A 17190-nucleotide genomic window follows, 5' to 3' on the forward strand; every position below is an offset into this window, starting at 1 on the left:
GCCGGTGGCAGCCTACCTGAGGCATTGAGAGGCCAGATCTTCCTGTATCTTGACAACTGCCTCATCAAGGGCTGGTCTCCAGACCAGGTGCAAAGGAGCCTTGATTTGGTTTGCCCCACCTGCAGTGACATGGGCCTCTTAATAAATACAGAAAAATGCACATTAACATCGGTCCAACGCATAGAGTTTATCGGAGCGATTCCCAAGTGTATGCAGGCCAGGGCCTTCCTGATGGAAGCACGTTTTCAGGCCATGATTGACTTGATCTCCCTCATAGAGAGCCAACCGCTCACCATGGCCCACATGTTCCTGTGACTTATAGGCCACATGGCCGCATGAACATACATGGTCAACCACGCCCTGCTTCATCTAAAGCCTCTGCAACCGTGGCTGGCCTCAGCCTACATTCCCAGCAGGCACCCCCTGGACCGAGTGGTCACGGTGCCAAGCCATATTCTCTCATCTCTGGACTGGTGGTGGGATCCCAAGTCGGTACTGCAAGGAGTCCCCTTTGCGATCCTATCTGTTGCTCACCGTGGTCTCGGACGTGTCAGATCTAGGTTGCGGAGCCCATCTGGGTGAGCTCAAACACCCAGGGCTGCTAGCTACAACATGACCTAGACCTTCATATCAGTGTCAAGGATCTCAGAGCGGTTCACCTGGCCTACCAGGCTTTCTTGCCCCACCTGGAAGGCAATCAGGTGTAGGTCCTGACAGATACTACTGTCGCAATGTATTACATCAACAGGAAGGGCGGCACCAGGTCTTCAGCCCTTTGTCAGGAAGTGCTCAGCCTGTGGGACTTTTGTGTGCTGCACGCCATTCATTCAGTAGCTGCCCACCTGCCCAGAACCAAGAACGTCCTGGCAGATCACCTCATCAGGACTTTCCCATCTTGCCACGAATGGTCGCTCCATCCGGAGATGGTCAGCCTAGTTTTCCGCAGATGGGGAACCTCCCAGGTGGACCTGTTCATCTCCAGGCAGAACAGAAAGTGCCATGTGTTTTTGTAGTGTAGGGACAAGGGCTCCCTATTGGACGTCTTCCCGATCCCATGGTTGGGAGCGCTGCTATACGCCTTCCCACTGATACCGTTAATCCACACGATCTTGCTAAAGGTAAAGCAAGACAAAGTGATAGTCATCCTCATAGCCCCATCATGGCCTCGTCAACACTGGTTTGGCATGCTGCTGAGCCTTTCGGCAGTCACCCCACCTCTTTGGCCAGATCTGCTGTCCCAGAACCACAGCAATCTACTGCTTCCAAACATTGTGGAGCTGTACTTGATGGCCTGGGTACTGCGTGGTTAAGTGGGGAAGAAGAGCTATGTTCTGCTGGTGTCCAGCAGGTCCTGCTGGGCATCAGGAAACTCTCCACCAGGGCTACCTATGTGGCAAAGTGGAAACAGTTCTGGTGTTGGACCTTGGATTGTTGCATTCATCCAGAAGAGGCCCCACTGCAAGACATCCATGTCTATTTGCTGCATCTTAAGCTCCAGGATCTGTTGCTATCTTTGGTCAAGGTACACCTGGCAGCCATTTTGACCTTCTGCCCTCTGTTTGAAGGCACGGTTCCTGAAATGTCTAGAGTGCCTTTACCCACGTGTCTGGGACCTGGTCCCTCCTTGGGACCTGAATCTTGTGTTGTTGAGGCTCATGAAGTCCCTCTTTGAGCCCTTGGCTTCCTGCTGCCTCCTGCTTCTCTCCTGGAAGGTATCTTTTTTGGTCACCGTAACTTCAGCGCATAGGGTGTCCGAGATCAGGGCACTCACATTGGAATCTCCTTATACCTTCTAGAAGGACAAGGTCCAGCTGCATCCACTCCCAGCTTTTCTGTCCAAGGTCGTGTCCCAGTTCCATGCTGGTCAAGACATATATCTACTGGGCCTTTGTCTAAAGTCACATACTATGGATGAGGAATCCAGGCTGCATACCTTGGACGTCAGACGGGCGCTGGCCTTCTACAAAGATAGAACAAAGCTGTTCCATAAGTCTACGCAATTTTGTTGCTGTTGCTGACAGAATGAAGGGTTGTCTAGCATCCACCCAGAGAATCCCATCCTGGATCATGGCCTGCATCCACTACTGCTATGAGCTGGCGAAAGTGCCCCTGCCAGCGAGCATGACAGCTCACTTGACTAGGGCACAGGTGTTATCAGCTGCCTTCCTTGCTCAGGTGCCGATCTTGGAAATTTGCCGTGCTGCGACCTGGTCGTCCATCCACATCTTTGCTTTGCACTATGTGCTGACCCAGCACGCTCAAGATGATGCTGGTTTCAGCAGAGAAGTACTCCAATCTGCAATCTTGTGAACTCCAAGCCCACCTCCGTGGATTCTGCTTGAATCACCTACACTGAAATCGACATATCTGCACTCGGAGAAGAAAAAACGTTTACCCACCTTTTGTAATGGCTGTTCTTTGAGATGTTGCTCATGTCCATTCTATTATCTGCCGTCCTACCCCTCTGTTGGAGTTGTCAGCAAGAAGGAATGGAGAGGGTTCAGTGCCAGCAGTGCCTAATATACCACGGCATGAGTGTGTCACTCCAGGGGGCACCATAGTCGGTCCTACAGTTACCAGTAAGGCAAAAGTCTCCGAATGCACATGTGGTCGCGCGCACACCTACAATAGAATGGACATGAGCAACACATCTCAAAGAACAGATACAAATGGTGGGTAACTGTTTGTTTTTTACTCATTGTACAGTACAAAAACACCTGTTTTTTCTGTTATGTATGTTAATTTTGAAAGAAGATATTACTCCATCCACACTAATAGTAATGTCCCAATTTTATGTAATACTAACAATCTCTGGTGCATACACTATCTCTCTAGTGAATATTTAACCACACTAAACAAAATCTTCAGGCAATTTGGCTCAGCTGCTAGGTTCGGCTCAAAAGAGGTCTACCCTCTTGTTAACTTTTGCTTGAAATAAACAATTTGTTGGCAAATTTTTATGCTTAAAATTTAGTATGAATATTTTCTGATACTTTGGTAAGTACGAGCTTAAAGATGTTGGTCAAAAATGATTTGTTAGAATTTGTCAAAAATTATTTTCCCCACACACAAATGGTTTTCTTAATATTTACAAATAGGAGGTTTTAATTTATGGGGTATTTCCCAGGAGAGAAGTATTGGGCGTCTGCATCCTTACGCAGAGTACTTCCACTTAGTATTTGCTACTATTATCTAATTGCAGCAGGAACTGGAGAGGGAAACTAAAGATAGAAGGGAGAGGAGAGGGGACTGTAATGGTGAAAGGGAAGGGGGGAGAGACAGAATATATGCACAGGGTAAAAAGAACCGTGTGAAGAAATGAAGTTAAAATATATACTGATAAAACTAAATGCAGTGCAAAATGGCAAAATATAATATAATGAAGAAGCAATAAACTTAGAGAAGAATAGGGGCTGGCAGAGGAGAGAAATCTGATGAGAAAAAGATAAGTGGAGAAGATAAACAACAAATTTAATATTTCTATTGTTAGAAAAAGGTCAAAATATGCAGAATGAAATAAAGGGCAGAAGGGAAAGAAAGCAAGTTTTTAAATGAGGCACAGGTGTGTTTGTCATTGATATCTGTAGATATGAATATCAGAGAGTCATAAATTACAGGAAGCTGTGTTGCTGCATGATCCCTATCAGTGTTTCAGTCCCTCAGTGCAGATTCATTGATCAACAGCTGAAAATAATGCATTGGCACAGAAGCACCAAAGCGGTGACACCATCCCATTCCCAGATTGAGGGTGGCAAAGGAGTAGTTGTTTCTAGGGTGCTATCCTGTGGCAGGGCCCACTCAATCCTGCCTCTGTTGAAGTCCACAAACAGCTTTCAGACCTTTTTGCTGATAAAACACAATATTATTTTCCACCACCCTTGAGCACTATATAGCCCTCACCCCTTACAGTCTTGGGGAGCCGTCTGCACCTGAGGCAAGCAGGGGAGAGCGATTTCTCTCCCTTTCTTGTTCTCCTTCCCTCTTTTCCCACTTCTTTCCTGTGCCTTTTGTATCATCGGACTGATGGCCTAGTTAGTCTCTTATTTCTCCTCAGCCCACCAGTTAGGCACAGCTCTTTTTAATAAGGTCTGCTCTAGAACTAATTAGAGTTGCAGTGACCAGAGTGCTGGCTCAGCTGCTATCCTATTCTCTGTCACACAGGCAAAAAAATTGTGTTGCTCCTCTCCTTCCACCTAACACACTTTGCCATGCTTTTTTTATATTAAATTACAAAATACAAATGTAGAAACTTATTACTTATTTAAAAAAAAAAGTGGAAATTCCCAAGGAAATTATCTAACATTTGATGTTGAGGAATGCTATTCCAGTCATGTATAATTGCACATTAGTTGAAAACAAACATCTGATAACATGAAAGCCCTTAGCTAATATTAAGAAAATAATTTCTGACACCAAACTTAATACATTATTCATTGACACACTGCCACAGACTGAAAAAATCTGAACTGTGCCTCTTCATTGATGATTGGAGACAGCGACATCAGAAAAAAGTCTTCGTCCATAATAAAAGCATTCATCTCATTATTTAGTGATCAAAATCACTAGAATGCATTATTCTTCATCAAAAAGGCTTGAGCAAACTGCCCTGTGTCATTCCTAACTGAAGCAACACACGCAGAAAGCCATCGTTCCTATTCTTTGACACTCTTAAGTTTTAGAAGGTGCCTGTAACTGTTACAAGAGCTGATATAGAATTGTTGTCACATCAATTATAAGTATTAAAAATTCAGTCTTTCTGTGTAAAGTATTTTCCAAATTTATGGTTTTATCTTACATGTTTTATGGCCTGCCTAAACCTTTGATTACTATGATGAAAGGAAGATATGAGATGGCGGTGATGATAATGTAGTTGTATCAGTTTTGGCATTGAAAAGTCACATATATATTCACAGCAGTTAACTGTGAACGTCTTATGTCTTTTATCCAAAAATAACATCTTACAATTTAGAGGCCTCATCTTGGAATCACATGAGTAAGGGTGTTCAGGATCAGGTCCTAGGTATGAAAGCAACAAAAAAGCAAAGATTGGAGCCAGCGTTATGTTAGTGTTGCACAGACAGAAATTTCCAGCTCATGGGTGTGTTAATGATTGTTTGGCATCAGAATTACTTACTTTACCCTTTGATGATGACTTTCACACTATTCTTTTAAAAGTCTGTAACTGTTCATGTTTGGAGTAGCACTTTTTAACCTTCACAGCTGAGTAACAAGTGTTAGTCTGGGAATAGTAATTTTCATGACGCAGCAACATGTCTGATCACTGATCGTTTGGGACAAGAATCCTTTGGTGGTTCTTCAAGTGATGGTCTCTATATGTAGTCCACTCAATGCGTACATATGGTTTATGTGCCTGAGACCATAAGATTTTTCACTAGCAGTGTCTGTCGGTTCATGCCTGCACCTTTGTCATCCTTGTGCTCTGAACCAAGGTTATTAGGGAATGTGTGGAATGACTGCTAGTCCAGTACCTTTCTACCACCCATAGTCTGAACCCTACCCTTCAGTGTCCACAGCTTTATCTAGCATTCTTTGTGTAGTGTAAATAGTTTTACATGTTCTTAGATAAGTTTGATAGTTTAGAGTTAGTTTTAGGGTCCAGGGGCCTGAGGTGCCCCCTCACCACTGTATGGGATGCACAAGATCTCAGAATTCAAGATCTGCATGGTCTGCTCCCGGGTCTTCCTGGTAAGCAATGACCATGATGCTTGCTTGTTTTGCCCCAGGAAAGCTCATACCCCTTCCAAGTGTAATATCTGTCCGTCCGTCCTACCTAGACTATCAGTCCACAACAGTGCAGTTTTAGGAGATTCCTGATTGATTGTTCAATGAGTCTGTAATTTGACCCCAGCCTGTCAGGACCCCCTCGTCCTCTCCCTCCCCCTCATGTGGCAAAATGACTTGCCAACTGCTATGCCACCTTATGGCTAGGTGCAGTGTTGCAGGGTTTTTTCTCTTTGGTCCTGCTGACCCTGGTCTGGTGGTGGTCCCCTTCTTCTTTGAGTGATGGTCCCCTGTTGTTTTCCACTGTGGTTTACACGTGTGCATCATATGCCTGGAGTCAGAGAATTTGAAAGTAGTATCTGTTGGTCCGCACATATGCCCTTGCTTGCCCTTTGCCTCTGACTATGGTGATAAAGGACAGGGTGAACCAACCACCTCTACAGGTCTCCTTCTCACAGCTTCATGGTCCAGGTCGAAACCTTTAGTATCCTCAGCTTTGATGTTGTTCTGAAAAACAATATTGATTAAATACTTCATAGTTTTAATAGTTTTTAATAACTTTTATAGATTTAGTAGTTTTAGTAGCTGTTAGTATCTTTTATGGTTAGATTAGGCTACAGGGGACTCCAGCACAAGGTCTTTGTCATCTTCCACACCTCTAGACCTATAAGAATAGCCCTCCCTGTAAATGAAGCCATAGTGGAGCTGGCTAGAACAATGTGGCACACCCTTGCTACCTGCATCTACCCCAAAAAGGACAGAGATGATGATATGTCCTGGCTAAGGGTTCAGAATTCTTATTCTCTCACCCAGCTCCCAGTTTGGTGGTGGTTCAGGCTACTTCAGAAAGGTCCAGGCAACAATATCCCAGATCTATTCCTGCAGGCAAGGAGGATAAACATGTAAATCTACTGGGAAGGAAGGTTTTCTTGTCCTCCAATTTTCGGTTCACGATAGCCAACTATCAAGCACTATTGGCTAAATATGATTTCCTGAACCGTGCTAAATTTGAGGAATTTGCCAACAGCCTCCCACAGCAGGATCATTCTCATTTCCAATCTCTAATAGAGGAAGGAAAGTTAATAGCCAGAATCACCCTCCAATCTGCAGTCAAGGCAGCCTCAGAGTCATGGCTACCACCATTCTTATGCAAAGGGAGTCCTGGCTCTGTGTTCTCCAGGGAGCCCAGAATACCATTTGAAGATCTCCCCTTCAATGAATCTCACCTCTTCAGTCAGTACACAGATGAGTCCCTATACACCCTGAAGGGCTCTTGGGCTACCCATCAATCACTGAGTATATACACACTTTCTCTTAAAAGGAAGTTACATCACCAGTTAACCCCATCAAGGTATAGAGCTTAACGCTTCTACCATCAAAGACCCTACAAACCACCTCATAAAAGGTAAAAGATTCAAAAGTCCTGTTTCCATGTTCCTTCCATACTTTCCTCAACATCCCAATCCCACCCTGTAACCCAGTAATATTTTTGATCCAAGCTTGAGAGCCATGATTCACTGAGCCCAACACCTCCTGAGTCCAGTGCTCCGGGGATCACTTAGCACTCTTTTTGAACACCTGGAATGTGATAACGATGGACATGTGGATGCTGGCTATATGATTGAGTTTGCAGCGCTACCTCATCCAAAACTTCCCTTCCCAGCCTCCTTTGGGGACCACTGTCATGACAGTATTCTCGCTCAGGAGGTTGAACTCCTTAGAGCAGCAAGGAGCAATAGAGTGTGTTTCTCCACAGTATTAGGTTACAGTTTTATTTGACCTGCTTCCTCATATCCAAGAAGGCTGGGTGGAAACCAATCCTTGACCTCCACCACCTCAACCATTTCATTCGCATACTCAAATTTCACAGTTATGTAGGCAGCAAGAATTCAGTTTTTAGAAGGAATGGCATGTGGTCATGGCTCCTGCCCACAGACAATTTCTCAGATTTATGGTGGGCTCTGACCATTTCCAGTACTATCCTTCAGAATAGCTACCACCCCCCATAGTCTTTACCAAGGTATTTTCAGTGGTAGCAGCTCATATCAGATGTTATGGCCTCCTCACTTTCCCATACCTCGACGACTGGCTCTTCACCACCAAATCTCACCAAAAAGCCTATACGTCGACATCTATGATGCTCCACCTCTTTTCCTCACTGGGGAGTCAGTGTAAACATTAAAAAATCTGGTATTATTCCCATGAAATCTTTGGACTTCATTGGGGCAACCTTGAACTCTATCACTACGGGGGCAAACTTGCTCACAATTTCCAGACCACGAATGATGATGTAGCTCACATTGCGAGCAGCCCTTGGTAATAGTCAAAACATGTCTGTCCCTACTTGGCTACATGGCTTTTTGCATGTGTCACTCCATTTGCGAGACTCCACCTTTGAGTATGACTACATTCAGTTCACTCCTCAAGCTGTCATTCCATGAATCTCACATGGACAGTTCCTGCCAAGATACTGTCCTCCCTTCTGTGATGGACAAATCCTTATCTCACATGCGTGGGGGCTCTCTTTCTCCGCTTTTCAGTGGCCAAGACAATCATTATGGATGTTTCTCTGCTAGGCTGGGGAGCCTATATGGGCAACCACACAGCACAAGGAGCCTGGACATCTTGAGAGTACAGAATGCACATCAGTGTCCTAGAATTATGGGCAGTAAGGAAGGTTGCAAATCCTTTCTTCCAGTCGCTCGCTTTCACCACATCCTGATAATGTCAGACAACACTACAATGGTCTTTTACACCAGCAAGCAAGGGAGCAAGATCTGCCTTTGTGTGCAGAAGCAGTCAATCTCTGGAACTGGTGCATCAGCAATCAGATCACCCTATCTGCAGCCTACCTTCCAGGTACGCAGAATGCACTCTCAGATTCCCTCAGCAAACATTTTACAATTGACCACAAGTGGGAACTTCATGACATGGTGCTGCATGACATATTTTCACATGATGGAGAACCCCACAAGAGATCTGTTCACTTCCAAGGCCAACAAGTGTATCATGTGTTGCTCCAGAGGAGCTGTAGGCTGCCGCTTCCAGGGTGATGCTCTCCTTTCCTGGTCAGACCAGTTCAACTATGCGTTCCCTCCACTGCCGCTTCTGCCATGAGTGCTACGGAAGTTCTGGCAGAACAGGGTGACAGTCATCCTGCTCACCCCTTTCTGGCCCTGACTGTTCTAGTTCCCCGAGCTCCTGACCCAGTGCAATGGGAGGATCAAACACTCCAATCCACAACCACTCCACCTCAGGGCTTGGTATTTGGATGGGCATCATACCTAAAACATGCATGCTCTTCAGCCATGTGAGACATCTTCTGCAATAGCAGAAAGGCTTTGACTAGGAAATGGTACCTAGCTAAATGGAAATGCTTCTCATCCTGGACCGCAACAAAGAGGCATTCCACCAGAAGCTATGGATATTCCACTCATTCTAGACTATCCTGTCTTTTGAAGACATCAGGTCTCTCCCTCAGCTCCTTGCCAGTCCGCTTAGTGGCAGTCAGTGCATTCCATCCACCTACTGAAGGCTACTCTATTTTCACACTCGCTAGCCAATTGACTCTGGAAAGGCCTGATAAGAACTTTCCCATGCCTCAAAAGATTGTGCCCCAAGGGGACATGAATCTTGTTCTTTTGGTACTGACCAGGTTCCCCTTTTGCTACTTGCCCCATGTTTCTCCTCTCCATGAAGGTCGCCTTCCTTGTAACCATCACATTGGCAAGGAGGGTTAGTGAACTAAGAGCAGTGATGGCAGACCCTCCATACACTGTGTTCCACAAAGATAGTTTCTTTACACCTTTGCCCCAAATTTATCCCTAAAGTGGTTTTGGAATTTCACCTTAACCAATCTGTTCACTTACCTTTATTCTTCCCCATATTGCACGCATCTGGAGAAAAATGTAGATTCCACTCTCTCGATGTTTGATGAGCCTTGGCCTTTTATCTGCAGAGATCAAAACCAGTCAGGAAGTCCCAGAGACTGTCACTCTAGCAGACACAATCAGTGGGCATGCCATCTCCACTGAGAGAATTTCCAAATGGATATCTGGTTGCATTCTACTCTGTCAGCTCTTGAACCACCCTCCCTCTACAGAGATACAAGCTCATTCCACTAGAGCTCAAGCAACAAATGTAGTGTCTCTTCAGGACATACCCCTCCTGGAGCCATGTGGAGCTCCATCCACATGTTTGCAAGTCCTGGTACAGGACTCAGCTGCTGATGCCTCCTTTGGATTGACGATTCTCTGTTCAACCCTGCTGTCCTCATCCTTTTGCCTTCCTCCTACTTATGTACTGCTTGTCAGTCACCCACAGTGGGCTACAATAGGGACCATTACTCAAAGAAGAAGAGGAGGTTACTACTTGTAACTGGAGGTTCTTCAAGATGTGTGGTCCCTATCTGTATTGCACTACCCACCCTCTGCTTTGAATCTTGTCTGATTCGAACGGGAGAAGGAACTGAAGAGGTGGTCGGTCGGTATGCCTTGCCCTTTATTTCCTCGGTTGGAGGCATGAGGCAAGCCAGGTTGCATGCATGGACTAGACACTACTTTTTAAATTCTCAAACTCTGGGTACATGGTGCATGTGCATAACCCACTGTCGTACATAGATAGAGACCACCCATATCAAAGAACCTCCATTTACGTATAAGTAACTCCCTCTTTTGCCATGTGACTTAGTTCTCAGGCTGGGTCACCTTCAGTCTCACCTGTTTCAGGGTAAGCGAGAGTTTTTACCAAGTAGTCCCAGGACCTCATACCAAGTTGGCAACCCTGGTCCAGACCTGATGATCTTTCTGTCCCCTTGTGTTTGGGGTCTTCCCTCTAGTCTTTCTGGTAAGGCTGTAGGGGAACGTAGTCCCTCCCTCTGCCCTGAGTTCCACTCCACTTCGAGATGTCCCTCTTATGGGAAGTGTTTATACAGTAACGAGTTTTTCAAGGTGTGCAGTTCCTGCCCTCCCTCCCTTCTGTTTTGGATTGTTATCCTAAACTTATTTGCAGTAGCGAAGGAATTAGAGAGGCAGTCTAGACTGCTCTTTAAATCCTCATTTTGGAGCATGAGGAGGACAATGGTGTAGCCGTGGACAAATAGACACTGCTAGCAAAAAAAAAACTTATGGTCTCAAGCTCATGGCACACATGTGCATCTTGAGTGGAATACACATAGGGATCAAACATCTCAAAGAACTACAGGTACTGAACAACGTAAGTAACCAGATTTCTTATACTTCATTAATACAGTAACAAAAGTACTTGTTTACAATGACAATTACTGTAAGAAATCCGTGTTAGTGCAAAAATGGAAGTCAAATATTTAAAATGTTGCTATGAAAATTGTGTATTAATTTTTTCTTGCAAACTTTCTTTTTACAGGTGGTGATGGCACTGCTCAAATACTGGCCAAAGACTCACAGTCCAAAAGAAGTCATGTTTTTAAATGAACTAGAGGAAATTTTAGATGTCATTGAACCATCTGAATTCGTAAAGGTTATGGAGCCTCTTTTCAGACAGCTAGCCAAATGTGTGTCCAGTCCACACTTCCAGGTCTGTACTTCAAGGAACTCCATAAAACCAGATGTTCAGTTTAGGATTTTTACATTGTTAGTGAATTGATCATTTTATATATATATATGTACTGAAATTTTAGTATGTTAAAAATGCTGAAAAAATAGCACATAGTTGGATGCCTATCTTTAGTGAACCTGTGATAGGGGGCTCAGAGGGCCAGGTGATTTAGTGGTTGTTGCACCCAACTTCCTGCCCCTTGCTTCTCTGTCAGAGCAGTAGAGGTATCTGTTCATGACCATAAGCTGAGGATCTTCAGCTTTCCACTCACATCATGATCTAGGCTCTTGGGGGTGTTGTGGCAGGGAAGTTCAGCCTCTCACTGAGACAGTACCATCGCAACTGAGCTTCTGAGGCTGCGTCCACCTCTGTGATGCTGTCCTGGCAGCAGGGTCTGTGGCCAGCACAATGGCCTTACTGAATGCCTGGGGCATGCTGGTTATGCCGATGCTCCCTTCGCATCAATTGTTGGTTACTGCGTCAGTCAAGCATCAGGTCGCAACAATGGCACCGGAAGGGCAGGTGCCCACCCCAAGACCTCCTTTCACCCCGGGGGATGATGCCCTGGACCCTCCCTCAGTGGTCCTATCATCCTCATCCTCTACAGATGAGGTTACCGTAGGGCCCTCTCGCATTAGCCCACTGGATAATTTTAAGGAGCACCAAGTCCTGCTCCAAAGGGTGGCCACTAACTTAGGCCTAGAAGTGGAAGAGATGGCAACGCAATCAGACACTTTGTTTATTGTGCTTTCTGCATCCACCCTCGCACATGCACAAAGGGATTCTAAAGATTGCCAAAACCCTCTGGCAAACCCCATCCCCAATTCCACCCTCCTCCAAGAGGGTTGAAAAGAGGTATTTTGTCCCAGCCAAGAGGTTTGAATACTTGTACGCTCACTTGCCCCCAAGGTCGTTGGTAGTTTCTACGGCCGACAAGAAAGATAAGCAAGGACAATCTAGTTCCAGCACCCAAAATAAGGAGGCAAAAGACTGGATCTTTTCGGAAGGAAAATTTATTCCACAGCCAGTCTCCAGTTCAGAGTCGCAAACCACCAGGCTCTTTTGGGGAGATATAACTTCAACTTATGGGACTCCCTCCATGAGTTCAAGGAATCCATGCCCCACAATGCGGCCCAAAAATTCAGGGCCCTTGTTGAGGAGGGTACTGTTGCAGCTCGGCATTCCCTCCAAATGGCATAGGATGTGGCCAATTCAGCAGCCAGAGTGGTCACCTCAGCGATGGCCATGAGGCGCTGTTCCTGACTTCAATCGGCAGGCCTGTCCCAGGAGATGCAGTCTTTGATCCATGATTTCCCAGATGGATATGAGCTGCACAGGTTGAAGTACACTCAGGCTTACTGGGGTTGCATACGCCTCGGTTGGTGACTAAACAGTTCCAGATGTCCCCACCACTAAGGCCTTGACAGTCTCGACAAGAGTCTGCAAGGAGAAGGAATAAGGACAGGAGTTTTAGTCGTCGCCACCCTTCCTCCTCCTGTTTACCTGCACAACCTGGACCAGTGAAACATCATGGAGGCCAGAAGCATGCGTTTTCACGGTGCACTCGAGAGTGATGCCCCAGTCAACTTCCCGGATTCACTTCATTCTTTCCTCAACTGTCTTTGTCCCTACCGTTCGGCCTGGTCACAGGTTACCTCGGATCGCTGGGTGCTAGAAATTGTATTGGTGGGATACACTCTCCAATTCTCGGCCATCACCACCCCCAACTTCGTTCCCTCTTTCGGGATGCTTCTTGTGTGAAACTCCTCATTCAGGAGATGGACAACCTCCTGCAGCTGGGGGCAGTGGAGGAGATCCCTCGGGACATGAAGGGGAAAGGATTCTACTCCTGTTGTTTCCTAATCCTGAAGGCAAAAGAGGGCCCTAAGACCCATTCTGACTTGCAGCAACTCAAAAATGTCTCAAGTTGAAGTTCCACATGGCTTCTCTGGCCTCCATCATCCTCTCCCTGGATCCGGGAGACTGGTACACTGCTCTTGACTTTGAAAGTCGCTTACTTTCATATTTCCATCTTCCAAGGACACGGAAAATTCCTCCATTTTATGGTGGGCCAGCGTCACTTCCAATTCCCGGTGCTATACTTTGGCCTCTCTTTGGCCCCGCGAGTATTTACAAAATGCATGGCCCCAGTAGCTTCAGGCCTTGCTTGTTTTATAGAGGTTAGCAATAGACAGTCACCGACCCCCAAGTCCTCCAAGTGTCCCTCTGGAGTGCTCAGCCCATGATCCACCAAACAGTCACAAAGCTTTTAGATCTGCTGTACTCACAGGAATAATATGTCCCATCTTGTAAGATTCAACTCAGGATTACGTACTTAACATACAGCACTTAGCTATATCTGTAGTGAAAACAAGAATGAGTTTATCATCAAAGAACAGAGATTCAAGTGATAAAGAGTGAGAATATTGGAGACAAATGGTTAAAGGTAAAACAAAATTATAACACTCTTTCTGAAGATTAAATTTAACTAACCCGTTCTTCCTCGAGTGCTTGCTCATGTCGGAGGTGCTGTTGAGTCCAGTGCGGGACCACCCCCGGGCACCTGGAAGTCATTGTGGCGTTAGCGGGACAGCAGTGCCTTCCACCCTGGAGGCCTTTGCTGTGGCCAGGAATGGACCTATTGACACTTCCAGTTCTGCCAATCCCAATGGGTCAACCACTGGCTCCCAATGAGTGTGTGAAGCAGAATGGAGCATATTGGGCTCCAAGCTCATACCCAGCTCCAGGGTCTTTGTTACCAACCAGAGCCAAACCGGCCCTCATGTCATTGATGAGGACTTACCTGATCTGGCACTGATCCCTGGACCCTTGTCATCAACTGGCAGAAGTGACGGTGTAACGCCCCTCCCCCACCCCATTGGCTTCTTTAGAAGGACTCAGTCCTTAGTCCCAGCAACCGGCCCACGTCTTGGCTCCACTGCCTCTACGGGACCTGTTCAAGAAACGGTGCAGGAGTTACAAGCATAGACAACTGCCCACTCTACCTCAACCTCCTACCAGGGTCACACAGATACCTAAGAGGCCCAAACCAAAACTTTTGAAGGTATGCCTGAAAGCATTATATCAGTTCCTGCATCGGATTCTGCCCCCTTTTTGTTTTCAGACCGACTCTACCACTTCAGCCTGGCATGATCGCTCATTACCTGAGGCCACTGGATGCTGTGTAAGGTGAAGGAAGATTACACCCTTCAGTTTTCTTCCAACACCACCACCCCCATGCTTCTCACAAGCAACTTCTAGCACAAGAGGTCTAAGCCCTCCTGCAAGTAGGGGCTGTGGAAAAGGTGCATCAGAACTTAAGAGGAAAGGGGTTTTACTCCTAATATTTCCTAATCCTGAAAGCCAAAGGGGGTCTTCAGTCCATCCTGGACCTGCATCGCCACAACAGTTATCTCAAGAAACTGAAGTTCCGCATGGTCTCCCTGGCCTCCATTATTCCCTCAGTGGATCCAGGGGACTGGTATGCTGCCCTCAACTTGAAAGATGCCTATTTTCACATTTCCATCTTCCAAGGCCACAGAAGGTTCCTCAGATTTATTGTAAACCAAACCGATTACCAATTCACTGTCCTCCCCTGTGGTCTGTCAGCAGTCTCTCAGGTTTTCACAGAGTGGTGGTGGTAGTGGCCGTCTTCAGAAGGCAAGGTGTCAGAGTTTAACTGTACCCCGACAACTGGCTGATCAAGGGCTGTTCAGAGGCTCAACTGAAGAGCAGCATCAGCCTGGTCCAAGCCACCTTCAGTGTACTGGGCCTGCTGTTAGACCAGCAAAAGTCAACTCTCATTCCCATCCAGAGAATGGAGTTTATCAAAGCAGTACTAGACTTGACCTAGGCCAGAGCCTTCCTTCCAGAAGCTCGATTCCAGGCAATATCAGCTCTGATATCCAAGGTTAAGGCCCATCCCATAACGACAGCTCCGTTTTCCCTCAAACTTTTGGGACACATGGCTGTGTGCACTTACATGGTACGGCACACAAGGCCGCACCTCAGACCCCTGCATGCTTGGTTGGCCCGGTGCTTACAGTTCCCGCCCCAGTCCTCATCTCCCTTGACTGGTGAAGGATCCCCGATCAGTGGCTGCAGGACTTTCCTTCTTACAAACCCCTCCCCTACCTTCAGCATCTTTCATTTCAGATGCATAGGATCTAGGTTGAGGAGCTCACCTCAGGACTCGGGGCCTGTGGTTCCTGGAAGAGCTCTCCTTACGCATAAATGTCAGAGAGCTCAGAGTGGTCCGCTTAGCTTGCCAAGTGTTCCTTTCCCAGATCACGGACAAAGTTGTGCGAGTGCTTATGGACAACATGGCAGCCATGGTTTACATCAACAGAGAAGCGCACGCTTCTTTACCCTTTGCCAGGAGGCTGTTGGTCTGTGGGACTTCTGTATGAAACACTCAATTCATCTCAAGGCTTGCCATCTTCCAGGAGCCTGGAATACCCTTGCAGATCACCTCAGTAGGTCTTTTTCCTCTCATCATGAATGGTTCCTTCACTCAGAGGTGATGAGATCCATCTTCCAGAGGTGGAGAGTCTCCCCAGGTAGGCCTCTTCGCAACCAGGCAGAACAAAAAATGTCAGCAGTTTTTTCTCATTACTGATCACAGCCCAGGTTCTCAGATGCCTTCTTGCTTCTATGGACAGAGGTCCTATTCTATGCATTTTCTCCAGTTCTAGTACACAGGGTCCTTCTGAAAGTCAAGCGAGAAAAGGCAAGAGTTATCCTTATAGCTCCTGTGTGGCTGTGACAGCATTGGTTCAGCATGCTGCTGGACCTGCCAGTAGCACCGCTGCTGCACCTGCCAGTAGCACCACTGCTGTTGCTCCCACCCCACCTGGATCTGATCTCACAAGGCCACGGCAGTTTATTCCACCCGACCTCAGGGCCCTTCACCTGACCACATGGATGCTCCATGGTTGAACCTGGAGGAATAGGTCTGTTCAGAGCAAGTTCGCCAGATCTTGCTAGGTACTGTCCACTAGAGCTACTTACCTAGCCAAATGGAACCATTCCTTGGTGTAGTCTTCTCAACGAGGTCTCTCATCAACTCAGTCATCCCTCCAGCTGTGCTGGAATTCCTGCTCCATCTTAAGCAACAGGTTCTGGCCCTCACATCTATCAAGGTACATCTAAGGCAATCTGTCTTCCACCCTTCTGTGGACGGAAGGTCAGTCTTCTCACATGAGATGTCGCATTCACTTCGTTAAATGGTAGAGAGACTTTATCTTCAAATTTGTGAACCGATTCTACTGTGGGTCTTAACCTGGTCCTATCCAGACTCACTGGCCCGCCCTTCAAGCTACTAGCATCATGCCTTCTGTCTCTGGAAGGTTGCCTTCCTGGTAGCAATTACCTCAGCCAGGAGGGTCTCAGAAATTAGGGCCCTTACCTCAGAAACACTGTATGCAATGCTATTTAAGAACAAGGTGCAACTGCACCCCCACCCCGCTCCTTCCAAAGGTGGTCTTGCAGCTTCATAGTAACCAGGCTATTTTCCTGCCAGTTTTCTATCTGAAACCACACAGGAATGAAGGGAGCAGTGTTAGAAGTGCCCTGGCCTTCTACATTGAGAGGAACAAACCATTCAGTAAATTCACACAGCTCTTCTTGGCAATAGCAGACAGGATGAATGGCCTACCAGTTTCAGCCCAGAGAATCTCATCCTGTATCACCTCCTGTATTCATACATGCTACGAGCTGGCAGGCGTACCACCTCCTGCCATCTTGACCACCCATTCGACCAGAGCTCAAGCTTCATCAGTGGCATTTCTGGCCCAGGTCCCAGTCTGAGACTTCTGCAGGGCTGTGACATGGTCGTCACTGCATACCTTCTCTACCCACTACGCCATCCCACAG

At 46.6% G+C, this 17190-nt stretch overlaps 1 protein-coding gene and 1 long non-coding RNA gene across 4 annotated transcripts in view; one reads left to right on the forward strand and one right to left on the reverse strand.

Moving 5' to 3' along the window:
- Positions 1–17190, forward strand: part of PPP2R5C (protein phosphatase 2 regulatory subunit B'gamma) — a 194907-nt gene that overhangs the window by 155760 nt on the left and 21957 nt on the right. For all 3 annotated transcript variants that reach the window (XM_075065685.1, XM_075065686.1, XM_075065687.1), the window contains one exon: positions 11125–11295. In XM_075065685.1, the coding sequence (XP_074921786.1) occupies positions 11125–11295 (171 nt within the window). The remainder of the gene's footprint in view (positions 1–11124; positions 11296–17190) is intronic.
- On the reverse strand, positions 9473–16132 carry LOC142046789 (uncharacterized). Its single transcript, XR_012655836.1, has 4 exons — positions 15501–16132; positions 13810–13879; positions 12215–13675; positions 9473–9694 (listed from the first exon to the last, which is right to left on the reverse strand). It is a non-coding gene; the product is annotated as an uncharacterized LOC142046789 (long non-coding RNA).

Source organism: Chelonoidis abingdonii, chromosome 4 (genome assembly GCF_003597395.2).
Source record: "Chelonoidis abingdonii isolate Lonesome George chromosome 4, CheloAbing_2.0, whole genome shotgun sequence".
Lineage (NCBI taxonomy): Eukaryota > Metazoa > Chordata > Testudines > Testudinidae > Chelonoidis > Chelonoidis abingdonii.